This window comes from Pteropus vampyrus, unplaced genomic scaffold (assembly GCF_000151845.1).
Source record: "Pteropus vampyrus isolate Shadow unplaced genomic scaffold, Pvam_2.0 Scaffold16, whole genome shotgun sequence".
Taxonomy (NCBI): Eukaryota; Metazoa; Chordata; class Mammalia; order Chiroptera; family Pteropodidae; genus Pteropus; species Pteropus vampyrus.
In genome coordinates this window covers 7,731,234-7,758,105 of record NW_011888797.1, presented here as the reverse complement: position 1 = coordinate 7,758,105, position 26,872 = coordinate 7,731,234, and the positions used below count along the sequence as shown (strand labels likewise).

The 26,872-nt window shown below is 45.2% G+C and overlaps 1 protein-coding gene across 1 annotated transcript in view; it reads left to right on the top strand.

The window, feature by feature from the left end:
- LARGE1 (LARGE xylosyl- and glucuronyltransferase 1) overlaps positions 1-26,872 on the top strand; it is a 387,690-nt gene that overhangs the window by 99,557 nt on the left and 261,261 nt on the right. The window contains exons 3-4 of the mRNA XM_023527353.1: positions 9,543-9,625; positions 24,534-24,657. Of these exons, the coding sequence (XP_023383121.1) occupies positions 9,543-9,625; positions 24,534-24,657 (207 nt within the window). The remainder of the gene's footprint in view (positions 1-9,542; positions 9,626-24,533; positions 24,658-26,872) is intronic.

Below are 26,872 nucleotides of genomic sequence, written 5' to 3'. Positions count from 1 at the left end.
TGCAGTGATTCTCAGGGAGCTCTGGCTCCCATTATACGATCTTGGATGCCTTCCCCAAGTCTAATAGTTATTTATTGCTTCATAGCAAGTTATCCCCAAAACTTAACAGGTTAAAACAACAACTATTTATTAACTCATACAGCTTCAGAAAATCAGGAGTCAGGGAGCAGCTTAGTGGGAATTGTGGCTCTAGATCTCTCATGAGGTTGCAGTTAAGGTGTCTTCTGGGGCTGTAACCATCTGAAAGCTTGGTTGGGGCTGGAGGGTCTGCTTCCAAGATGGCATATGGGCATGTAAGAGTAAGTATCCAGCAGAACAGGGTAAAAACTACAGTCTTTTTTATGACCTCTCCTTGGAGTTCATCTACCATTGCTTCTGCCAAGTTGTACTGGTCACACACATCAACTCTGATAGTGTTGGAGAGTTTACACAAGGGCAGAAATGCTGGCTGGCAGAGCTCTTTGGGGACAGCCTCGGAGGCTGGCTACCACACTGTGACCACCGCAAGGGGCCCTATCTCTGGCAGCCTCCTGTCTGTGCTTACTCTGGGGCAGGCTTGCCTCGATCTGCTTTACATATTGCACTGTCTCGTAAAATTCATTTTTGAAAACGTGCTGCCAGCAACAACAATAAATAACGATGCAACCCTCTCATTTTAAAGATGACGAAACCAAAGCAGAGAAAAATAAAAGGTCTGTCCTAATTTTACATAGTTGCTACCGTGGCCCAGATGATGATGGATTCTGGTGGCTCATCTCCTCATTCCTGTGTCTTCTGCCCTCTTGTAGCTGAAGAGGGAAAAGCCAGCAACATCTGGAAGAGCAGAGAGAATTGGGCAGCTCTGAAGGCCCTCCTATCAGCAGTGGGGGAAAGACTGTCCCAGAGTGGGAGTTGAGGGCACAGGAAGGAACCTGACACCTGACTCTTGGGAATATTTAAGGCTTACAGCCTGGACGATAGAGCCTTAACATACGATAAAGTCTCTTATAAGAATAGTAATGATTGCTGATTCACATCTACTACTTACAGGATGCCAGGCTCCACGCCCTTTACATGAATCATCTCATTTAATCTACGCAACAACCCTGGAAGTTGATGTATTTATTATCCCTTTTTTATAGATGAGGAAAGTGAGGTCCCAATAGCTGGTATTATATCTTCGAAGATGAGGAGAAGTTTGACAGATGCAGTAAGCACCAAGGCATCCTAAACTGAGATCACATGATGGAAATAGTAAAGCTTAGTGAGTCATCCAGCTTGATCAGGGCATAAACGCCATGAACGTGGGGCAGGGCTGTTGATGGTGATGGTGCTAATCGTACCTGCTTTCATTTATTGTGTAAGTATTAGGTGCCAGACACTTCACTTGACATATGTGAGTCAGCTCATGAAATCATCTGTATCATTCCGATTTTATAATTAGGAAAGTTTAGACTTAGCGAGGCCACATAGCTGAAAAGTGCAGATCCACATTGCAAATCTTTTTTAGTTGTGGTAAAACAAAAGCATGTAACATAAAACTTACCCCCTTAATCGTTCTTAAGTCTACGGTTCAAGTAATGTTAAATGTATTCATGTTGTTGTGCAGTGCATCTCTAGAGCTTTTTCATCTTGCAAAACTGAATCTATACCCATCACACAGTAACTGTACATTTCCCCTTTCCCCCAGTCCCTGGCACCCACCATTCTACTTCCTGCTTCTATGAATTTGTCTACTTTAGATACCTCGTATGAGTGGGATCATACGGCATTTGTCTAGTTGTGGCTGCCTTATTTCACTTAGCGTCATGTCCTCAAAGTTCATTCATGTCATAGCATGTGTCAAAATTTCCTTTCTTTGTTAAGACTGAGTCACATTCCATCGTATGTGTAGACCACATTTTGTTTCTCCGTTCATCTGACAGTGGGCACTTGGGTCACTTCCACGTCTTGGCTCTTGTGAATAGTGCTGTGATGAATATGCAAACATCTCTTTGAGATCCTGCTTTCGGTTCTTTCATATATATATAATCTCCAGAAATGGGATTGCTGGATCATATGGTAATTCTATTTTTAATTTTTCTAGGAACCACCATCCTGTTTTCCACAGCAATTGCAGCATTTCACACTCCCAATCATAGTGCACAAGGGTTCCCGTTTCTCCACATCCTCACCACAGGTTGTAAATCTCAATACATATGATACTCCGCTTCCTCCACTGGAGGAGTCGACTACAAAATGATCACAGATGATTCTGAGAGAACACATTCTCACCTGTACCACTCCCTCCCTGTCCCAGATCACCTCTTGGTTTCTGTGCTATGAAGCTCATGCCCTGAGATGGAGTTTCTCCTGTAGACTGTCTGTGAAGGCGTGTCCATGGGGCCAGCACCTGAGGATGCCGTGGGGTTCCTGGGATGTGGCCACCCCAGGAGTCGAGGGGCGGGGGATGACTTTGGAGAGCTGCACTCTGCTGCTAGGCAATTCCTGAAGGTGCGACAGCTTATGGCCGCCTGCCGACGGTACTGAGGGGCTGGGGCAACACGTGGGTAGCATCTCCCAGCATCCACCACACTTGGGTTATTGCAGTAGCTTCCTGACTCGTCTCTCTGCTTCCTTGCTCCCCTGTCCACGCCCCAGCCCCCAACACACACAGAATCTGTTCTCAGCTGACATCTTGAGGGAGTCTTATTTAAAATTTAAGTCAGATCATTGCCATTTCTCAGCCCTGAGCCGTCCAGTGATTTCTCTCCGCACCTGCAGGAGAGAGCAAGTGCCCGTGGGTGCTGAGGGTCTGTCTCCTGTGCCCGCTCTGGCCTCACCTGTACTCCTCACTGTTTCTATCCCACAGCCTAGGTTCCTCCACGTTCTTAAGCGCATCGGCCACCTTTATATCTCAGGGTTCTGTCTGCTGCCCAGAGAACTCTGCCTGGACACTAAAAGGCTCATTTCCTGTTTACTTCAGATTTTTGCTCCAGTGTCACCTCTCAGTGATGGCTACCTAGACAGCCCCACTTTAAAATCTTAGCCCTACTCACCAGCCAACCACATACATGTCTCTCTTCTTCCCCGGCTTAATTTTTCTTCCTAGACGTCTCATTATTCAGCATAATATATATTTAAATTTTATATCTATAGATATAGATATATATCGATATCTAGATATAGATATATCTATATCTATATCTATATATATATCTACATCTATATATCGATATATATCTATAGATATATCTATAGATATATATCGATATATAGATGTAGATATATCTATATCTGTTTTCTGTGTCCCCCAACTAGAGTGTTAGCTCCCATGGTGGGGGCAAGGATTCGGTCTCTCTTGCTCACTGCTGTACTCCTAGCACCTACAACTGAGCTTGGCATACAGTAGGTGCTTAATTAGAATGATTGGATGTTTGATGAACGTGTGTTGACATTTTGGGTCAGGCCAGCCATCTAGAGGCCTCATAGGCAGGAGTTTAACACATGGCAGCCATAGTAGATCAGTATCAGCCAGTGTTTGGACAACCCACCTGCCCCAAATATGGCTACCAATTAAACTTCTGTTGACCACCCCAAAGTCAGTCTCACAGTTCATGTGTTTTCCATGAAACATGTGAGTTTCTGATTCTTCAGGTTATGATAGCTGTAACACAAGCAGATGAATCCTAAGCAGGCCAGGAATATGCAGGACGGAGAATGCCAGACGGTCGTTCATCTCTTGTCCATTTGTTGGGCCTTGACCCTGGAGGTCTGGCCCATCCTGTCCTCACATTGGGCTCTGTAGCCCCTGCAGCTCTGCCTGCCCGTTACTGAGCCCCTGATGACTTTGGCTTCTATTAAAGTCAGGAGGTGTCTCCTGTTTTCTACAGGGCTGAAATAACTGTGTCTTTGCAGTCCATGGTTCAGTGTTTAGAACTAATAGGTGGAATTCAATCAGTTGGTTTCCCAAGAGAGTAGAGGCGCCCTAGAGGCTTATAAGATGATTTTAAATGGTGCATTACTGACACTTTTTTTTTTTTTAAATTTCAGTGGTTACATATGTGGTTTTTTGAGGCAGAATAGTGCGAATTTAAAAGCAGGACTGTGAATTCAACCCCTTTGCCACGGACTGGCTAAGCTAGGGGACCTTGGGCAAGGGACTTTTCTATGTCTCACTTTCTTCATCTTGAATTTTGGAAAGCCCTGTGTCTTAGGAAATCTCTGTATAGAGTTTCTACATCCTTCCTTTTATAGAGGAGTCACTGAGGATCAGAGGGGTTAAGTAACTTGCCCAAGGTTACCCAGCTGGCCAGAGACAGAGCCGGGGTCGCCATCCAGCTCTCCTGATTTCTCGGGCTTCGTTCTCACAGCCTAGGTTCTCCTCCCTGTGACTTCTCCTCACCCTGGGCGAGTCATGAATTCCCAGGCCTGGGAGAGTGATGGTAGCCGGAGGGTGGGTGCTACCTTTACTCATCTTATACGAATGAAGGGGGAAGTGGTGCTCTCCATGGGAGAGGTATTGGAAATAGATTCTGTGATCACCCCTCACCCCATCTCAACATAATCGCAGCTAACATCTGTTCAGTTTTTAACTAGAGACCCTCCTTAAAGTGCTTTATGCTGTTCTCAAAGTGTGGTCCCTGGACCCGTAGCCTCAGAATCACCTGGATGCAGGTAATCCTCAAGCCCCCTCACCAAACTTGCTGAATCAGAAACTCTGAGGGAAGGGCCAGCACTCTTTTAGGAAGCCCTTTATCCGAGGATTCTGGTGCATGATCGAGTTTGAGACCCACTTACCCTGGGTCCTCAACAACCCCTTGGGAGTAAGCAGTAGCATGGTACGTCCCCATGATACAGATGAGAGATGTTTGTGTGTTCAGTAAACATGAATAAGCAGTTTACGAGGTGCACCTTCTTGGGCTTATTTGTCTGATCCTCGCAGCAGCCCAATGGGGTGCCCATTTTTATCTCCATTTTACAGATGGGCCAGTCAGGCTCAGCAACCTTACGTGACTACTCCAAGGTCACACAACGACTTAGCTTTGAATTTGCAACTCCTACCCAGGTCTCTTTACTCTTGTTGGTTTTCTTCCACTAACACATTTCTGCCTCTGCCCCCAGCTGTGGGCTTCTCCCAGCTGTCACATGGCAGCATCTGTCCTCTGGGAGGCCCTGCCTCCCCCGCACTCCTCACCCTGTGCCCCTAGCCCAGGAGTCTGCAGCTGCACTCCAGAATCTGAGATGAGCCAGGTTTTTCATAGCACATCAGATACTGGCATTCAAGTTGGTTTCCTCCATGATATGAAATGCTTTCCCTGAATTATGCCCCAAAGGGAGCTCCAGGCCTTCTGGGTCACTGCTGACAGTGTTATCGGGGCAGCAGGGCTGGGCAGTGTGTTGATTATTTCTGCCAAGGCCATAGCTCACCTGCCATTCTTTACTTTGGTCTGAATTTCTTCTGGGATAATGATGATTTTTCTTCCCTGAGTGCATATATGAGGATTTTTTTCTGGAATACTGGAGACTCCAAAAAATACTCTTGCCATGCCTGAATCCTTCCTGCAGGTCCCCAAAGTAAAGGTCACTCACTGACCCCAGTGGTGTCAGGAATGAACCCTAGTTCACAGCAATGGCACTCACCTCACTGTATCTTCGGGTGCAGCTTGCAGAGGTGCAAGGTATATTGCAGAGCCCCATATTCAGGACTAAAGGGAGTGAGCAGGGAGCTTTATGGGCTTCTTTAGAAAAAGCCCTGTGGTCCATGTGTCTGAGAACTTTCTCGCACTCCTTAAAATATATAAATAGAATTTATACATTCTCAAGTTTGACGTGTTGGTGCCTCCCTGCCTTGTCTCACTTTAGGGATAAGCACTGTATCTGTGAATTCTTCAGAGTCTTTCAGACTTCCCTTTCAGCCTCCAGGACAAATGGGATGCTGAGGAAAGGTCACCAGAATTGGTCAGGTCCTAGCAGGAAACAGATGGCACGTTCAGAAGAGGTGGGAAGCGTCTAATGCAGGGTCAAAGGCAGGAGCCGGGGAAGGGGAGATGAAGAGGGTGCAAAGCTCCCAGAGGAAGTCGTTGCGGCCCCCGGCTGGAGGGGTGGGAGGTGGGGGCCCTGACGGAACCCAGCAAGTACTGACTGTAGAAGAAAGCGCCTGACAGGAGCCAGGGAATCTGACCTCTCCTTCCTCCCATCCGCGGGATGTTTGCTGGGGCCTCCTGTTGACCAAACTCAACGAGAAACCAGAAGTAATAGGAGCTTAGTGATTCAGCCTATAAGGACCAGCCTCTCCAGCACAGAGCAAGTTGGAGAGGGGTAGAGGGGGAAGTCTAGCGGAGCAAATGAGAACATCCTCTCATTCATCCAGGCTTCGTGGTCAATAAAGGCAAGCGTGACATCTCCAAGGTGCAGGGAGGACGGCTTGATGAGTGAGCCAGTGGTCACGGAATCCGATACTCAGATCCTTCCTTTGCTGGGAGTAGCTGTGGCCATCTTCACGCCACCACACTGAGAAACTTAAAAACCTGGACTTTATAGCTTCAAAATGGAAAGTTCCCATGGTGAGACCACTTCTGCTCTTCAGAAACCATTCATCCTTGTCCCCTGCTCTCCCCGCTTCTACCCTCAGCCCCTGCCCCACTCCTGTCCTTCACTCCTGCACCCACAGAATTTCGGTTCACCCTCAACTCTTCAAAGAGCATATTCGTGACACCGATTTTCTGCTCTCCTGGTCGCTCTCCCTGCTGCCACGGCTCCACATGATGAATTTATTCATGGTGGCAGGTGTATTGGATGAAACGAAAGAGATTGGAAAATTATGTAAAATGTTTGAGAATGCGTGTGCCTGTGCCTACATTTAATGAGCCCATTTTTAAAAGTCCCTGAACCCTGAAGCCAAGACAAAGTTTGATATTTCGGAGGCCTTGTGTCTAAATGTTTGTGATTCCAAATGTTTGTGATTTCTGATTCAGCATGCTTTTACCCGTTCTCTTCCTCTTCCTGGTTATGTCTCTCGTGTGCAGGCGTTTTTCCCATTCATTTCCCGTTCTTCATGATTTAAACGGTGACAGTTGCATCACATTACAGTCTTTCATCCTGAGTCTTTTGGAGACATTATCCAGAGACAAGGGAAGGTGTCTTCATTTTTCAGGTGGAGAAATGAAGACATGCATAAAATAGACTGAGGAAAGGTAGAATTGGTTCCCTGTGGGCTCCGAGCTTCTTCCAACCCTTTTCCTTCTTCCTAAAAAGAGGATTTTTGACAGCAGCACCTGGACCTCCTGGGCAGGATAATTGTTTGTTGCCGGGTCTGCCCTGTGCATTGTAGGGTGTTGAGCAGCATCCCCGCCCTCTACCCACTAGATGCCAGTAGCCCAGAAATGACTCCAGACATTGTCAAAATATTTCAGGGCATGTGGTAGCGAACTACCCCCTGTTGAGAACAACTGCCCCCAGCAGAGTATTTTAAGATCTTGGGTATCAGAGATTATGAGTTCATTGGTCTGAGGTGGAGCTGGGGCACAGGCGATATTTTAAAAATCTTTTGGGTGTCTCTGATGTACTGTCAGGCTTCAGAACCTCTGTTCAGAATCTGAAATTCACCTCTCTCAGCCTACATTTCCTGATCTATAATACTGAAACAATACACTGTACCTGTCCCGTCAACCTTGAGATCTGATAATCTGTGTAAAGTGGTAAGCACTTAGAATGGAGCGATTTGCTCAAGAAATATTAGCTCTTAGTATGCCTATTGTTCCTGTCTTTCCTCTCTTTTCATCTTCCTTCTTGATCCCCAAGTATAAGAAGGACCCTGTGGCCGTGATCCAGGGGTGGGGAGGGGGTTGCATGATGAGTGTGGGGGCGAACATGTAAGGGAGCCAAGAGTAGAGCGAGGTGATCATTCAGGTGAGCAGCTGCAATGGTAGGCCTGATAGAGCGAATTGGGGGTCTTCCATAAGGATGAGGAGCAGGTGTAGTGGGTGTGAGGCTCTGAGAATCCTGCAGGCACGATGAGCCCACCATGATTTTGGGATTTCTGAGAACATGAGGCTCCAGGCAAAGCTAAAGTTCAGCTTTGGGCCCTCAGAGTGGATGGTCAAGGAAGAGTCAAGGCTCTTGGACTGGAACGAGTCATGGAAGTGCCTTCGAGGCTGCTGGATGCTTCATCCCTTGAATGGTTAGACGTCCCTTGGTGATGTCACAGGTGGGGTGGAGAAGTAGGCCTGAGAACCGGAGGTCATTGTCCTGAAAGCCTGTGTGGGAGTGACAGGGATGTCCGAATGCAGCAGGAGTGGCTGATTAGAGTAACAGGGAATCTGGGAGCCATGCTGGGGACGGAAGGGCTGTAATTCTGCAAATAATGAGGCACCTATTAGGAACCTCCTTTTAATTTAACTGTTCAGAATCGGAGGGAACGTGCTTGTTCTGTAGTACTCCTGGGACAGAACAAGGCTGGGGGCAGGGTCAGGAGGCCGGTTTTGATGCAAGGAAAGCTGTGCTTTAGTAAAAAGGACAACCCTGAGAACTCTCTATTCCTAGAGCTGTTTTGAAAGAGGCTGGATGACTTCCTGTACGAGATGCCCCAGAGCGATACTTTCTAACCTTCGACAAGGCGTGGCCCACACTATGGTGCCTGTGCGTGTGCCTCTGTGAGGTAGATAGGAAAAGTTGCCGGCAGCAGAGGGTGGCCAGCCCTGCCTGGTAGCCTTGAGAGCGAGAGAGGATGAGTACCTTTGTCACCTGTAGCTCATTCGCAGCGCACCAAAGTGCCAGTACACCCTGTTTGGGAAACTCAGTTCTCAAGGGCATTTGTGCTGTGATTGGGATGCCATTCAGCGAGCACCTTATTCTGCTCTTAGAATTGTCCCCTCACGTACTCCCTGACATCCTGCAGGATATATGTCAGGACCTTTATGTTACAGCAAGTCGCTTGACACTGCCACTTTCCCAAAGTCACCCTGAGTTGAAGGACGGAGCCAGGATTCATCCATTCATGTCTGGGGCCCATGCCCTTGACCACTGAGAGAAGATGACCCACCAGGTTCCTTTCGAGTGTGCCAGGCTTCAATCCTTTGAATGATATCCCAGCTGCATTACGTTGGCGTTTATTAGTCCCTTCTCTATGCTATCAGGTCGACCCTAAGCTGAGATTATCTCGTGAGAACACTTCGCATCTCTCAGAGGCATCCCTTCTCCATCTGAGAGGCCTGATTGCCAGTCCGGTCTTTCCAGGGCATATCTCTTCCTCCTCTCTTGTTAACAGCTGTCATTGTCTCCCAGCTCGGGGGCAGGGGACTTGCTGTTTGCCTATTTCGGCCAATCTCCATTTCTCTTGTCTTCAAATGTAATTGAAAAGAGCCTTAATGGTTTCCAAATGATGATAGCTCCATAAACCGATTAAAAAGGCCTAAATAAAACTGTCTCGAGTTATTTTCCATGGCCGTAACTCATGCCCTTTGTTTTCTAATGATCCCAACAAGAAATAAGGGCGGTTTTTCTTTTCTGTGTTGTTGAAAGCACCAAGAAGGCCCTGTCCCATCTGTCTAGCTGCTCACCCTGTTTTTGTTTTTTTTTCCCAGACAATCCACGTTGCTATTGTCTGTGCCGGATATAATGCCAGCCGGGATGTTGTCACCTTGGTCAAGTCTGTCCTGTTTCACAGGTAAGCACCGACTATTGTGACTCTGCTGACTTGTGCATGTGACTGCCTGCTTGCGTGTTTCCATGGGGAAGGGTTAAACAAGAGCACCATTCTCATCAATCATTTAAGCTGCCACGGAAATGTCGTTTTTGTTGAAACCTTGGGGAGATTATTATGTTAATGTTTAGTATCAGTGATTAGGTGCTGTCTTGCAATGTTTAGAATTGCAGCTCTTAGATCTGAAGGGACCTTCAAAGACACCCCAAATTTGATGCTTCAGTTTCTTCCTCGGCTTCCCTTGCCTGACGTGCACGAGACCTCTCTGTCTACACATCCCTGTTGACGGGTTAGGTGCTGGACCGAATTATGTCCCTCGTAAACTTCACTTGTTGGAATCCTAACTCTCTGTACCTCAGAATGTGATTGAATTTTTAGATAGGGTCTTTAAAGAGGTACTTCAGTTAAAATGAGGTCAGTTGTGTGGGCCCTGTTCCAGTATGACTGGTGTCCATGTAAGAGATTAGGACATAGACTGTCACAGAGGGAAGACCGTGTGAAGACACAGGGAGAAGACGGCCGTCCACAAGCCAAGAGAAGAGGCCTCAAAAGAAACCAACTCTGCTGACACCTTGATCTTAGACTTCCAGCCTCCAGAATTGTGAAAAATAGATTTCTGTTGTTTAAGCCGCTTAGTCTGTGTTATTTTATATCCAGTCTGTGTTCTTTTGTTAGGCAGCCGTAGCCAGCTTCTCCAGGGTGCTTACAGTATTCCAGTGTAGCCTGTCCCGCCTCTGTTGTTTTTGACCATTAGAAAGTCCCGCTTTATAGGAAACTGAACTTTTCCAGCCTGTAGTAGATCCCCATGGAACCAGTCGTACAAAGAATAGATTGCTCTTCTGCTCGAAGGTGATACTACCTATTCTGAATTATCATTTTCCCCTATTACATTCTGGGCGTTTGCTTCTACTTTTTCGTGGGACTTTCCCTCTGTGCCCTCACTGTTTTGATAGATATTTTGGCATTGTTAGGGTACATCCAGACTTAAACCTCCAGTTCCAGGCAGTATCCTTTGGCTGTGTTCAAAATTTCTTATACCAAGAGTTTGGTGGATGAAACTTACCCACAGCCATAGCCAGTGGTATGGAAATGTATCAGATGACCACGTCAAGATGCAGAAATTTCTCGGCAGGAGGAACAGTGATGTGAAACTCTGAGTTCAACGGAACAGGGATCAGTGTAAAGTTTCATACTTGAGTCCAACTGTCAATGGTGTCAACAAAGGTGGGAGAAATGGTGGACACCCAGGACCTGCCAACTCTGGAAGAAACATGGGTTCATCTTTGGTTCAGTCCCCTGACCAGCCCGTCTGCCATCAATGCCTCAAGGTTCTTTCTGGAACATATTTTTTGGTCCCACCCTTTCCTCTTCATCCCCACTGTGACTGACATCCTAGTCTCCCCGCTGTACCTGCCCTTCCCGCCTCCCTAAGTCCATCCTCTCGAATGCCAGAATGATATTGCAGACAGGCAAATCTGATTTCTTAAAATCTTTCATTGTCTTCTCCTTGTCGAGGGGAGAGAATTGAATCTCGTTACCGTCTGGGATCGAATGTCCTTTTCGGCAGTGTTTTCTCTCTCCTCCCCTTGCCGATACTTCATGCTCCGACCTGCGTGTAGCCCCCTACCCTCTCCAGGGTGTGTCCCGCCTGTTCCTTGTCTTCATGCTGTTCTATCTGCCCAACCCACTTCTCCCTCTTTTTTTCCCTTCCCTTTCCCAATCCGGCAAACTCCCTTCATCCTTTAAGACTTTGCATAGGCATTATTTCTAATGGGAAGCCTACTTGTACCTGTCAGTCTGGGTTGGAGCTTCCCTTCTGCCAGCCCATAATACCCTGTGCATCTTTCTATCATTATATTTCTTTCATTGTATTTCATTTATCTATTCATGTTATGTTTTCTGTAGTAGAATGTGGAACTTCTGAGGGCAGAAACCATGCGTTATTTTTCTGTAGTCCCCAGTATCTTAATATTTAACATGTATCATATACTCAATAAATGTTTACTTATTTAACAAATGAATCCAGGAGGCTTCATTAAAAATAATCTAAAGATATAATTATTCAACCAGTTAACTAATATAGCTAGCTCAGACCTAGTTCAGTTTCACATTCATGGTCATTATATTGCTATCACTGAGTGATTTTTCGGTGGGTCATTTTAATTATTTGGACTTTAGTTAGTCTTTATATCAGTTAGCTTTTTTCTGCACACCAATTAATTCACCCCCTTGAAACTTACGTGATTGAAAACAACATTTATCAACTTGGCTGTTTGTACTGAACTCACGTGGGTTCTTTTGCTGGACCCCTCATGTGCCTGCCGTTAGCTAGCGGGTTTGCAAAACCTCAGAGTCACTCCTTTTTTTGGGAGTGGGGAAAGGGATTGGGAGAAGCGAGCAACCACTATTCATAAGACTCTCGGGGACGGGGCTCTCGGTTCCTCCTCGTGGACCTCAGCTCCTCCAGTTGGCTTGTGATTTCCGTTTCACATCTCAGGAAGAAATGAGGGTGCTAAATAAAGACCCACCATGTGGGCTCCGCCCCATGTCTTCCGACTTGAGGGAGGTGCCCTCTCCACAACACCGTGGCTCCTGGGCCATTTCTGATATTCCTCGTGGATCTGCAGCCTTCATCTGCCACTTGAAACCCAGGCATTTCGTCAGCTAAGCATTGAATTAGACGAGCGGGTCTCAGTCTTTTATGTATTTATTCTTCATCTCTCCTAAAGAACTCAGGTTCCTCCCCAACTGCAACAAAAGCCCACGTATTAGAGAACAGCATTTGCATGATTATAGATAGTCAATTATGCTATTTCTCAATTATGGCAAATTTTAAGGTCATAAAGACTTCTGGTGGTGATGTTGGGTGTAAATATTATTGCTGTTGCTTTAGCTACAAAACAAAAAATTCCAGTAGTTGTTGAAATTGTAAAAATCCTGTTGAGTATAAACTTTTACTCCTACAGTAACTGTGCCGCACAAAGATGTTAAATTTAAAAATAGCAGTAGCTTTATTATCAGCTGCCAATGACATGCCACACTCTCATGGAGGCATGGGGGTTTGAAAAGAAAGCAGATGCTTAGTATGTGTCCTGAAAATTCTGCACCCCACGTCAGTGACTCCTTGATCTTTTGAGACCAAATAACCACTTATGTCCCTCCCATCTGTGAAACTCTACAAATGAGAGGGATTCTGTGAACTGATATGATGGTGATAATGAGTTGAGATAGCAAGACAATAGGACTTTTGAAAGATTTTCAGCTCAGAAAGTCCAGCTATAAATAGCTTCATTGCTTCCAAAGCAGTTAGGGAGATTAACAAACACGTGGTTATAAAATATTTCAATAAATGAAGTACCTTCCTAATGTTAATAATAATATATTAATAGTGGTACAGGATGCTTCTTTTGGCTTTCGCTAGGAATTACAGGAATTAGATTTATTTTCCAGACAAGATTTTCAGCAAATTTTTATTTAAGGCTTGCTTCGTTACATGAAACCAATTTTACTTTTGCGGTGTGCTGGGTGACAGTAGGCACACTATATCTTGAAAGACAGTTCAAGAGTGATATGGGCACTCTGAAAATTGCTATTGACCTTTTGGAAAGAAATGCCATAATGTTATGCCTGAGACTGTGACCCAATGTGATTATGTTAGGGGCTCTGTCTGAAAAGGATAATCCTAACTACAGAAAGGCTTTTACGAAATATTACTTAATATCGTCAAAATTCGAATAACACTTCAAAACAATAAGATTAAATTAATGAACATCCTCTTATAGTAAACCGTGTTCTTGGTTTATTTTTAAAAGTGAGTGACAACAGAATTCAAAAACATATGCATAATATCATTCCACTATATAAACACATACACGTGCATACAGATACACACATACATGGTCTAAATACAGGAGTGAAAGACTAACAGAAAATACATTCAAAATGGAATTTTTGCATGTTGTGGTCGGGGTGGTATTGTTTTTGTTTTCCTCGTACATATATTTTTGGTCATCTCATTATGCAAGCTCCACGGTGAAGAAAAAGGCCGATGAGAAAATAAATCCAAAATATATGCGAACGAATATTTATCTAATAGAAAATAGCACAATATGTGTCTTTGTCACCTAGATGGAAAGACGTTTAAAGAAAAATTGAAGGAATGCCTGTGACTTCAATCCCAGTTGCAAATAAACTGGGAAACATAGCTGCTTTTCAAGGAAACTGAGCTATCAATGAGCAGAGAAAGAAAATATTTATTTAGTAGCTTAAGTGTTTACCTCCTGGGCAGTAAGGTGGGCCAGCTTGTAAAAATTTAATGTTTGCTTGCCAGGATGATCTACTTACTCTCTCACTCGACAGCCCTGTTGGCAGGAAGAAGCTGGGTGATTTCCCTCACTTTGCATATCAAGCAGCAGGCTCTTTTTTGGTGGGGAGGGGGAGTTAACTTCACTTGTACCCCGAAGACCATGGAGGATAAAACAACATATTTCTTCTGACCAGTATCTGCCTGTAATTGTCTTATTGCTTATTCAGGCTTATTATAGAAGCAGTTTCCAGATTGTGAAGGGAAGAATCTAGGATTTGAATTAAAAAAAAGAAACAGAACTAGGTTATGATTTTGGTCTTGCCATCTATAAAGTGGGTGACCCAAGCCAAGTGACTGTACTTTCTGGAGCTTTGGCTTGGTCCCCAGCCTGTCATAGAACCTTCTTTTGAATATCAAAAGAGATGATCTGTGTGAAACGAGTCTGCATTTTATTTAAGAAACAAGAATGGAGTTCTCTGCATCAGGCTCTGTTCTAAGTGGTTTTTAGATACAAATGCATTTCATGCTCATATGCCTTCTTGAGGTGGGTACTGTTTGTTATCCCCATTTTACAGATGATGGAACTGAGGATCGAGATGTTATGTCAAGGGTGAAGGTCACGTAGAGAGGATGAGCAGGGCGGGGTTTGAACCCAATCAGTCCAGCTTCAGCGTCTGAGCTCTGAACCAGAAAAATAAAAGTTACCATGTTCAGTATCATTATTCTTTTACTTTTATTTAATCATTTGGGGGGACCATGTAGACATTGTTATCATTATCGTGAATCTCCATAATCTTCACCCTCCCAGGTATATGTTTTTGGAGGGCTGAGTATGAAATAAATGGAGATTTTAAAGGCCTGGCCATTAGTGTTGTAGTAAAAGACTTAAGAAAATAGCATGGAAGAAAGAAAAGAAATAAAGAAAATGGTAGCCACATGAGGGGATGAACATGTTGATTAGCTTGATTATGGTGACTCTTTCAAAATGTATACATACATAAAAACATCACCTGAAAGGTTTGTGAACTACTTAATGTTCATATTAAATATATATGATTTTTATTCACCAATTATACCTCACCAAAACTGAAAAAATATATATATGTATATATATGGGCAGTTAATATCTTTGAACAGGTGAGAGAGCTATGCTATTTGGTCATGGACGTATATAAGAAACCAAAGAGAGCTAATTCCTGTAGGTCAGATGCTAAGCATCACGTGAGCTATTATATTTTACCTTCATCCCAACCTGGGACAGTAGATGCCATTATCCCAGCAAATGGATGGGGAAACTGAGGCTTGGAGAAGTTCAATAGCTTGTTCAGGGTCACAGGTGAGTAAGTGTCACTCCTGGGATTCTAGCCTTGACTCTGCAAACCTGAGAATCCATGCTACTTTTTACTACACCAGATGGCTTTTTGATTTTTCTGGAAAGTTGCTCTGCTCTTCCCACAAGAACTTTTCTGACATGATATCGACTTGTCCTTGAATCTTCCCACATCATCAAGGCCACTCGTCCTCCCTCAAACCGAGAACTCACACTGAAAAACCTTCATTCTGGCTGCTGTGTTTTTCCGTAATGAGTTCTATTAAATCTCTAAGTGTAACAGATTCACTGAGCATTCAAGTTGCTGTCACAGACTCTTTCTGAAATTGCAGTTCCATTCTAAACTTAATAATTAAAGATTATTTCAACTCGGATGTCCCTGTATGTTTTAATACAAACAGACCCCAGATTGCCTTGGAGGGGCTGTGGCACATTCCCGACAAAATAAGAAAGGAAAAGAAGGGAGCAAGCTGAGGTTTAATCATCTTTGCCTCTTTGTATTACCATATTTATTGCATCCCAACCTGGAACAGGGGAGCAGTTAAAGCAGAGGCAGCAGGAGCCTTGCTCATTACAAGCTAAGTCTGCAGGCTCTGCCGAAGATGAGGCATGCGCTTGCTTCCTTTTCTGTTGTAAAAGCCTGGTCTTGTCTATCTGTAGAACAGGCCTGATGCCTGGGGCAGTGTCTCTGTGTTCAAACCCAGGCCAGCTATGTGGGATCCATTTTATATTAAGATGTAGGCCCAAGCTGGCCAGTATAGGCAGAAATCTTTTCTCTTGGTCTTGCTGCTATCCCCAACCTTTTTGGTACCAGGGACCAGTGCTCCTATGAGAAGCTAATGCTTGATGATCTGAGGTGGAGCTGAGGCAGTGATGCTAGCGCTGGGGAGCGGCTGCAGATACAGATCTTCCCTCACCTGCCTGCCCTTCATTTCTGCTGTGCGGCCGGTTCCTCACTGGCCACGGACCAGTACTGGTCCATAGCCCAGAGTGTTAGGGACCCCTGTCTTATAGCACTGCTCTTAAAATGCATGTGTAACTGGTGACGGGTACAAAAGACTATTTTAGATGTTGTACAGATATAGAATTAACATCGAATCCTACATTGAGAAAATCCCTTTTTTGATTCTCGTGAATGAGTTCTTATTATCTTTAGACAGTGAAACCCACTTTGGTGTAAATAATGTTCTTAACATTCATCACACTTTTGCTAAAAATCTCTCTGAACAAAAGAGAGCAGGATGGAGACTCATAGCCTTTGGCTGATTTTGGAATTTGCAGGGCCTTATCATTAAAACTATTTCTTACCTTTTTGAGTTAGGAACCAAATACAAAATAAGACTCAGACATCATACGGGCCGAATGAAATATCACCTTTGTTGCTATTAGTCCTGGATTTTGGGGTTCAAATGTGGGCACAAGTGGGCTCTCCTTTTTCATCCCAATGGATTGGATTTACTTTCTGGTCAGAGGCCGAGCTGGACAATTGCAGGCCTTCGTCACATGGGCAAACCATCTACTGAGCGACACAGATCCCTAAGCAGGAAGCCCAGAACCAGCTGAGCAGACCATGCCACATCCCCTCCTCCAAACTCAGAGTTCGTATGGTCACGCCCTGTCACAGGCAAACGAGTAAGTTTTGGGATGCCATTCACATTCCATAAAATTCCCTCTTTAAAAGTGTACGGTTGTTTGGCGTTTAGAATATTCACAGAATTGTGGATCCATCACTACTATCTAATATTAGGCTATTTCATCACCCCAGAAAGAAGGCCCCATACCTGTCAGCAGTCACTCCCCGTTTGCCCCTTCCTCCAAACCCTGGCAGCCACTTATCTACCTTCCGTCTCTATGGATCCGCTTATTCTAGACATGTCCTAGAAATGGAATTATATAACAGAGAGTTTTTTTATAGCTGGCTTTCACCTAGTGTAATATTCTCAGGGTTCATGCATACTCGATGTATGTATCTCTACTTGATTTCTTTTTCAAATTTTATTTATTTATTTGTTTGTTTATTTATTATGGTAACATTGGTTAACGAGATCCAGTAAGTTTCAGGTGTATAGTTCAACAGTAAGGCATATGTATATTACATGATATGTTCACCACCCATAGTTAGATTTCTTTCTGTCACCACATATTTGACCCTTTTATCTCATCTACCTCTCCCCTCCCCCTCCCCCTCCCCCTTGAATTTCTTCTTTGATGCATGTATTGGTACTTCTTTTCGTTGCCCAATCATATTGCATTCCGTGGGTGTGCTGCATTTTGTTTATCCATTGATCAATTGGAGGCCGTTTGGGTTGTTTGAGTCTTGAATAATACCACTCTACCGGTTTGTGCATAATGTTTTGTGTGGACATGTCTTTACACATTTTTTGTATACAACTAGGAGTGGAAGTGATGAATAATTCAACAATAGTAACTGTATGCTTAATTTTTGGGGGGGAACTGCCAAACTATTTTCCAAACTATCTACAGTTATTTTACAATTTCACACACAACACGAGGATTCCAGTATCTCTACATCCTCACCAACACTTGTTCCTGTCTTTTCTTACTTTAGTCATTTTCGTGGGCGTGAAGTCATGTCTCATGGTTTTGATTGGCATTTCCTAGTGACCGCTGATGTTGAGCAGCTTTTGTCATGCTTACTGGCCATTTGTATATCTTCTTGGAGAAATGACTATTCAAATTGTTGCTTAATTTCTGATCTACTTACTTGGCTTTGTATTGTTTGAGTTTAAAATGGTCACAAGTCCCTTATTAGATACATACTTTGCAGATATTTTCTCCCATTCTAGGATTATCTTTCTCAGTTACTTGATGGTGTTCTTTGAGGTGTAAAAGCTTTTAATTATGTTGAAGATCAGTTTATTTGTATTGTTGTTGTTTGTGCTTTAGATGCCATATCTAGGAAACCATCGCTTAATCCAATGTTAAAAGTTCTACTCCTACATTTTCTTCTAAGTGCCCCTACACCTAACTTCTAGATATTTGTGTCAGACTGTGAGGGCATTTGGATCTCTTGGTAATTATTCATTTGTCCACTTATTTTTTCTTTCAATGAACAATTATTGGATGTTTATATCTACAAGGAACTATTAAAATCCAGGGATAAGAGTTTGTTAGCAAAATGCAGCTCCTGGTGTCAAGACTACCTAGCAGGGAACAGAGACGTGAATAGTCATTAGATCATTGCAGAAATCTAAGTTTTGAGGCTCGAATTCGGTGAGAGATGCTAAGGAGGCACCTGACCCAGTGGATTGACTTCTTCAGAGCCCTAGGGTGTAAATAGAGAACAGCATGCTAGAAGCAGTTAGCAAGGCAGCAATGTGTAGGTTGTCCAGGAAGAGACCAGAGCATGAACACAAACCCACAGGAGAACTTGGCTGCTCTCTAGAAGTGATGTGGGCACTTTCTAAGCACTGGGGTTGTAGAGGAAACAAGAGAATAGATGATCTGTGAAACCAGAGAAACTACCCCAGACATTTCGCATTTTAGTGGAGAGCAGGAGATAGACCTGCAGGTGAGTATGGAGATTTCTAATACTAATGACTCTTGGGAAGAAGCCAAGTGGAGTGATGGGAGAGGAAGAGGGGCACTGGGGATGGAGTGGCCATGGAGGGCCTCCCCGAGGACGTGGCACTTGACTTTATTTCTTAAGGAAGAGCAGTAGCTGGTCATTTGCCGGCCTGGGGAGGAGAATGGTTGGAGTGCAGGGTTCAAGGAGGGAGTGGGAAGATATGAGCCTGGAGAGGTAGACAGGGTGAAATCATCTAGGGTCTTGTTAGTTCCATGTGGGACGCTGGACTTTATACATTGTGAGCCGAGCAGAGGATTGTAGGATTATTTTATAGAGAGCACAGGACTTATAGGATGGGAGACTCGAGGGGATCAGGCTCAGAGACAGGGAAAGAAAAGGTGAATATATTCATGAGATATCACTGAAGATCAAATAGGGTGATAACTAACATTTATTAAGTCCTTACTGCCTGCAAGTCACCATTCTGAGTGCTTCATATACTTTAATTCAATCCAACAATCACTACGAGTTAGGAGCTATTTTTATGAATCCCGTTTTATAGATTCGGAAACTGAGATAGAGATTAAGAAGCTTGCTCAAGATCACATCGTTCGTTCGTGATAGAACCACGATAAGAAGAAACCAGATGGTTTGGCTTCAGAGACCTGGCTTCTGACCACTAGGCTAAGCTGCCGCTGTGGACTTGGAAGTGACTGGGTGTGTGGGACATGGTCAGGGATGCTCTTGTTTTGGGCTTGTGAGATGGGGTGAATGGTACACCTCCGACCCAGGCAAGGAATTCATGAGTATGGATATATGTGAGGAAACAAAAGAAGACAAAATGAGCTTCTACGTAATATGTCAGGCGTTGTTCTGGCAGCCAGGGCACACCATTGAGTGACAGACCCAAGTCTCTGTGCCCACGGAGCTCACATTCTTAAGGAGAGACAGATACTAAACAAACACTCCACAAATAATTAGTAACCTGGTGTGTTAGGGGGCTTCTATTTAGGGATGTCTTGTCTCTAAGGGGCCTGTGGGATCTGAAGGTAGGACCATTTGATTGACAGTTGGACTTACACATTAAAACTCAAGGGAAACGTTCTGGTTTCCATGGAGACGCCAAGGAAAGTGGTCTGGGCATTGTTTTCGGTGCTTTCCCCATGGTCACTGCAAGGTGCAGGAGACAGACCCACGTTCTCGTGATGGTACCCAAGGCAGAGCCTTAGCAGAGCCCCTCCAGGCATCCCAGCCCACGAGAACGAGACCCCAGCCTCTGTGGGTCAGCCTGCAGTTGGTTGCTGAGTCAGTGTCAGCAAACTTCCAAGGCCTCGGTGGTCACCTGGCCTGGAGTCCCCATGTGTCCCCTGATGAAGCATTTACATAATCTTCTAATAAGGGGAGCTAATGAGGCACACTGACGCCTCTGGCAGTGCAAACACCTAGTTTTGCCCTAAGGATGAGCTAAGTGTCTTTCTGGATTTACTCTCCCATCTGGAGAGATACTTTAAATAGAAGATCATGGGAGGGGAGAGCCTCATAGGAATGCTTGCAGAGTCCTCTTCCTCCACACTGGTGTGTCTTCTGCTCTGTTACCAGATTCACCTCCCTAATTACAAGGTTTGGTCCCGCAAACCTTGTCTGGCTCTTTCTCTTAGAGAATGAAATTCACAGTTCTTAGGAAGCCACACACTCTGGCCGAGCCATCAAGACTGTCTCTCTTTTCCTTTTTCTCCTCCCTATTCCGTGCACGCAGTAGGTGTCCACTAAGTGTCTTCGTATGACCCATTCAGATGAGACTGTCCCTTCACAGACATGCTGTGTACTTCCCTGTCTCTGGTTTTCTTTCTTTTTTTTTTTTCTTTTTTCCCTTATGCTATTGTATCCTACAGAATGGCTTTCTCCATCCTCCCTCTTTTCCCATCCAGAGGTCCAGTTTAATTGTTACATAGTCCAAGGAAACTTCCTAGAATCCAGCCTCACACCCCTGTAGCTCTTGTGCTCCTTACAGAGACATTCTGTACGGTAGTCCAACTCTAGGGGTACCCTTCCCTATTGTCTATATCAGTGTATTCCCATGGCTCCGTGGGACATGTGCCATTCCTAAACTTTGCAGTTGTGTGCAGCAGCCCAGCGTTATGGCACACCCGTGTTCTAACGCTTGTGTAGTTGCATTGTCTTTCTCCATCTCTGCCAGAATCCTAGTGGCCTGAGAGTGGACTCTGAGCCCATTCCTTGCCTAAAGCCCTGTTGTGCCTTATATGTGTTTGCTGCCTGGATAGCTCTTCGTTGGATGTTTAATCATTCAACTCATTTTTTTTTTTTTTTGATCTATAGATGGAGGAACTAACTCAAATACTTTATTTGAAATGTGATGCAGAAGGGTAGGTAGAAGAACAGTTTCATAAATTAATGATGATAATAGTCTTAATCCATTGTCATAATCCATTGGGGCTGCCGTAACGAAAATACCACAGACTGGGTGACTTGTAAGCCACGGAAATTTATTTCTCACAGTTCTGGAGTCTGGGAAGCCAAAGATCATGGCACCAGCATGGTCTGGTTCTTGGGATGGGGGTTGGGGGCTGCTTCCTGGTAGACTGCCGACTTCTGTCTGTGCCCTCACATGGTGGAGGAGTGACGGATCTCTGGAGCCTCTTTGACAAGGGCACGAATACATTTCAGGAGGACTCTGAGCTCATGACCTGATTACCTCCCCAAACCCCACCTCATGATGCCATCACCTTAGGGGTTAGCAGTCAACTCCAAATGGTGTGGGGAGTCACAAACATTTAGACCATACTAGTAGTTAACACACATTGAAATCTTATGATTGCAGGAAGCAGATATAAGTAGCTTGATCTGTTTGGGATTATTACTCCATGTCTAAAATCATGCTATCTGTCTAGTTATGATAAAAATGCAAGTTGGCAATTACACAGGCTTACCTTTATTCGTCCTTGATTCATAAGACTCTGTCGTGGCTCATGTGGGAGAAGGGAGGGGGAGGGCTGAATGGACCACCTGTCTTGCCAGTGACTTGGACTAGCTGCCTCTGACTAAGCCTTCAGATAAGTCGCTGGCCAATCAACAAACACACCGTCACCCCCGCAGGCCACCAATCATCACTCAGTCTGATTGGCAGCTTCTTCTAAGGCTTCCAGGGAAGCTCCAGGAAAGGCATGCTCTCGCGCCCTGGGTAGAGATGGTTTAGTGGAGGAATTTGCAGTGTTCAGGCAATGGTCCCGTGGAGAAATGCTGCAGTGCTAATTGCTTCTTCGATTCATTTTTTTTTCCGTTTATTACCCTTGTGCACCTGTTATGTGTATGGCAAGTTGGCCTAATAAATTTCTTCAGATCTAGGCTCATTCACCCAGCTCCACCTGGCTTTGCCACTGTTGCTTTAAACTTGGTACACACCCAATCCTCAAATCATCTTCCTCCCACCTGTCTTTTTTCTCGAATCCCCTGTTCTGGAGACACCACCACCAGCCCAGGACTCTCAATGTCACCTTCAGCTTCTTCCTGTCCATTTTCCCCTTATATCTAAGATCTCATCTCCTGAAATCCCTCCAGATTAAGTTCCTTGTTGCTGTTCCTTGGACTGTTTTAAGCAGCTCCTAATTTCACATCCGCCTAGTCTTAATCTCTTACATGATTTGTCCACCTATATTCCTCTTATCTGTCTGCTAAACATCACCCATTCCCTCCATTCAGTTCATTTGTTAAACTCCTGCTACATTCCAGACACCGGGCTAGATCATAGGGCCGTCCACTTGAACATAACCAGCATGATCCTTGACCTCCCTGGGCTCACAGTCAAGTGGGGATGTAGACAAACAGGTGATTGCTGCCTTAGGAAGGGCCCTGACCTAGTCACGGGTAGTCAGGGAAGGATTCTAGGAGCAAACGATGGCAGACCTCAGAACCAAAGACTGGGAAAGAGGTCATCGAACGCTGAATGGGGAAAGTGAAGGGTGAGCGAGGAGGGAGCTGAGGTAAGACTGTGACCTCTGCGAGAGCAGGGATGATATGTCTTTAGTCACCACGTTCCCATTATCCAGCTCCTAGCAGATTGTATGTACTCAGTACGTATTTATCGAATGAGCAAATGCAAGAGAGTGTTTACAGAGCAAACCGAACATGCAAAGGCCCAGGTAGAGAGAGAGCATGGGGGCGTGGGAAAACGCGCGGCGGTCTGTCTGTCTGGGACGTAGAACACGGAGAGACCGCACAGGAGGCTGTGAGCTCAGAGGCAGGTTGTGTTGCTCCCACATCCCACAAAGATGATGAAGTCCAGACTGTTTAACTGGGCATTCACTGCACTGCTTCCTGTGGACTCTCCTCTCTCTCCTTCTCTGCTCTAACCGTAGAGTCCCTGCTGACCACTTCCTCTCCCCACACACTCCAGCGCGGCCTGCGCTCCGGCATAGTTTCCTGTGGTCCTCCTCACCGTGTCCTCGATTGCTTCACTTCCTGTAATGTCATTTATCCTTTAGGGCACCGCTTCCCTCTGACCCAAGCAGAATTAGCCCTTCTTTTTCTTGACTCCCATAGAACTTTGTGTTCTTTGTAGTCGTCATCACATTATCACGTTCTGTCTCATGTTTATAGTATTTAATTGCGGACCTCCTGCCTCTCTAAATAAGATAAGCTCCTTGAAGTCAGAGGCACCAGGTCGTTCTCATCTTTAGATGTCCAAAAGGCGTGCATTCGTAGTATTATAATTTATGTCGTTATTTTCACTAGCACAGTAGTATTTATGACAGTAGTTCTTCTGAACTGAACTATCGCTTTGTGCCTGGTGGCCTCTCAAGAAGGCATATCTGCTCTTTATTAATAGCCTAACTTTGTCTGTTATTGATATGCATTATATATGACACTTATTGTATTTAATCGACACAGTAGCCTGATGAAGTTTTTTTTTTTTTTTTTTTTTCCCCTCAACATTTTACAGAAGGAAGTGGCAGCAGTGCAGTGGTATATGTGATACACTCAAGGTCTCCACTAATAAATGACAGCTCAGGGATTTGAACCCATTTCCATTTGAATCTAGAAGCTTTGCCCCCGTGTGATGCTGGTTTGTCCACTGGGCGCTGCCTCAGTAAGAGCTAGTTGACTGAGGTGGAATGAATAAAAGCCGTAGAAATATTAAAAGTGAGGGTCAACTGATCCTCAGTGGCGGGAGCCCCAGAGGGACTCCATCTTGGATGGCTGGTTTTTGAGGGAACAAGCAGAAAAAAGGACTTAGTGCTGTGGGCGGAGTGTCCCGCGAGCTCCAGACAGCCAGTCCAAAGACTCGAGCTTCTATCGATGTGCTTCTGCACGACCGCCGATGTTTCTAGGTGGTAGAAATAAAGGGTTGGTCAAATCGTTAGATGTGCTCTACTCAAGAGTTTTGAAAACGTAGATGTTTTACTAACAGCTATGGTGGTTGGCTTGACGTGAGTGTCACCGGCGATCTTGCCCTCTCTGGTCCTTGTTTGTCTCCTCTATGCGATGCCGAGGTGAGGCGAGGTGTCGTTGCTCCTTTTTGGCGCCACCAGCCTCCCCAGTGAGCACCGCTTTGGTAACAGGTCCGATCTACTTTCATCACGGCTGTTAGAAGCTGCCCACACGTCACCCATCGGTAACAGTGTGTTATTGTGGCCGGGACTCCGAAGCCTTCGTTCTCCCTCCTGACGCTGCTTCCTCTCACTTCCCGCAGGCGGAACCCTCTGCACTTCCACCTGATCGCCGACTCCATCGCGGAGCAGATCCTGGCAACTCTCTTCCAGACCTGGATGGTGCCTGCCGTGCGCGTCGACTTCTACAACGCGGATGAGCTCAAGGTACAGTGCGGGCGGTGGGAAGGGGCCGGGGGGCCGGTGCCCGCCTGGGTCCCTCAGGCTGGAAGCTTTTCTCGTTCGCGGTTTAGTAGACCTCAGACAGGGCAGAAAAATCAGCTCCCAGCTGGCAATGCCCAGAGTATAATCGAGGCGGTCCGCCATCCGAATCTGACTTTGTTATCGAAAGCGTTCAAGTGACCAGTTCTTTCGCATGGAATTTACGACAGTCTGTGCAGTTCTGGCTACCAAGGCTTTATGCTGCGTCTGGAGGCCATTGGCCTGGTACTTGCCCGAAAGAGATCTGTGATACTGTGATCTAGAGACTTTTGTTACCCCCGTGAGGTAAATACCCCATGAGTCCAATGGACTTAGAAAGAATTCATGTATTGCCATTTACTGGTCATAAGACACAGTAAATAACTTATACCTTTGCTGGGTCTGTGTTCTCACCAGTAGAAAGGTGATCATAATGCCAAACTCGTGAGGTACTTAAGAGGCTCAGATGAGATAATATATGTGAATGTGTTTTAAAAGGCTCTGCTGAATAAATAATGATTTTGTTGGGCCAGAGGATTTTAACCAAAAGAGATCCAATTGGTCATGTCACTCCCTTGCTTAAAATCTTTCTGTTGTGCTACTTTGCTCGTATCAATGTCGAGAGTCACAGTCCGATCGAGAGGTCCTGCACGTTATGGCTCTCGACTCTCTCGTCATTCCTGCACACTCACTGTTACTTATCTCTGAGAAACCCCGTCCAGTGCGCTCTGCCCTCTCCCCTGCGCCTGAGCATTTGCTCGTGCTTCTCCTTCCGTCTGAAATGCCCTGTCGCCTGCCTTGTCACAACTCCTCCTCGCCCTTCAGAACTCAGCTGCACCGCCACCTCATCTAACAACCTTTCCTGGTTTTTCCAGGAAAGAGGAAGACGTTTTCTATTCACTCATCTGTCTACTGCTTTATTTGAGAACCGTCTTAATGAGGAGAGGGGCAGGGGGCACGTGTTACCCTTTTCTGTGTGTCTGGTGCATAATTGGTACCCTGTAATGCTTGTGGATTTAACAAATTGCTGTTATTAGAAGAACATGTAACTTTTACTAAAATATGTGATGCTCCATCTCCAATCACCTTGGGAAGGACCGAACACCTAGGCATGAGGCCGATGCTAGCAAATTGCTTGTTCCAAACCTCGTAAAGCTATTATCTTTTCATTTCAGAGCCATAACATTTTAAATAGATCACAGAGATGCTGGCCAGAGTTTCTGATTTCCCCATATTTCAGGCTCCGAGGTTGATGGAGACGTTCAGAATTTCGCATTTGGGGATCGTCGTGGTAATTTGTGTGCCATTCCAATCTATTCTGAGCTAAAATTGATTAACACTCTTAAAAAGGGAAAAACAAAATTTAGCAAATTGCTGCACTAATTAAGGTGAAAGCAAGCCACTCTGTCTCCCAGGGTCTTAGCGCCAACACTGTGGGGAGACGCAACGGGTGGGGAGGAGCAGCAGCTGGCGCAGGAGGATGCTTCTGCCTCCTCCTCCGTTGTTCTCCTTCCTTTTGGCAATCCTGCCTCGTGTCTTTTGCAAGCCCGTACCCTCCACTGTTTAAGAAAACACAAAGTGGTAGGAAAAAAAAAAAAAAAAAACCTCGCGTTTGTATCCTGGCCCGCCACTAAAGAACTGTCTGATTTGAGTTCTGAGTCCCGGCTCGATCAGGTTTCAGCTGGGTGGGACGGTGAGTGCCAGCTGCCGAGGAAGGGACCCGATGCCTGACAAGGGAACTCACGGGAAAGCCCGGCAGTGCCTGAAAGGTAGCAGGGTCTTGAAACTGTGCCACTCCCGTTGGTAGCCAAAGCAGCGTAGGATTGAAATGGCCTTGATTGTGTGGCCTGTTACAGAATCAATCCATGGACAGACAGTTGGGAAGCTAAAGATTTCAGCCAAGTGCTGAAATCTGCTCCTGGGGCCCCCAAGAGGTCTTGGAGGAAGGGGGAATGAGTAGGGACAAGACCGTGTTCTGTTCTGACTCTCTCGTGCCCCCTTGAAAGCAGGTGGACCTGCTGCTCATTATTTCACATACTTTTTATCTGTTCGAATCGAAGGCTCTGTGGCTTAAGAAATAAGAGCTTTAAAAAAAATACAACCTGGTGTGTGTTCTAAAGGATACTGTCTCCAGTTTTCTGTCCTCTAGCCTGATTTCTGCTGACTACACCATGCACGGTCC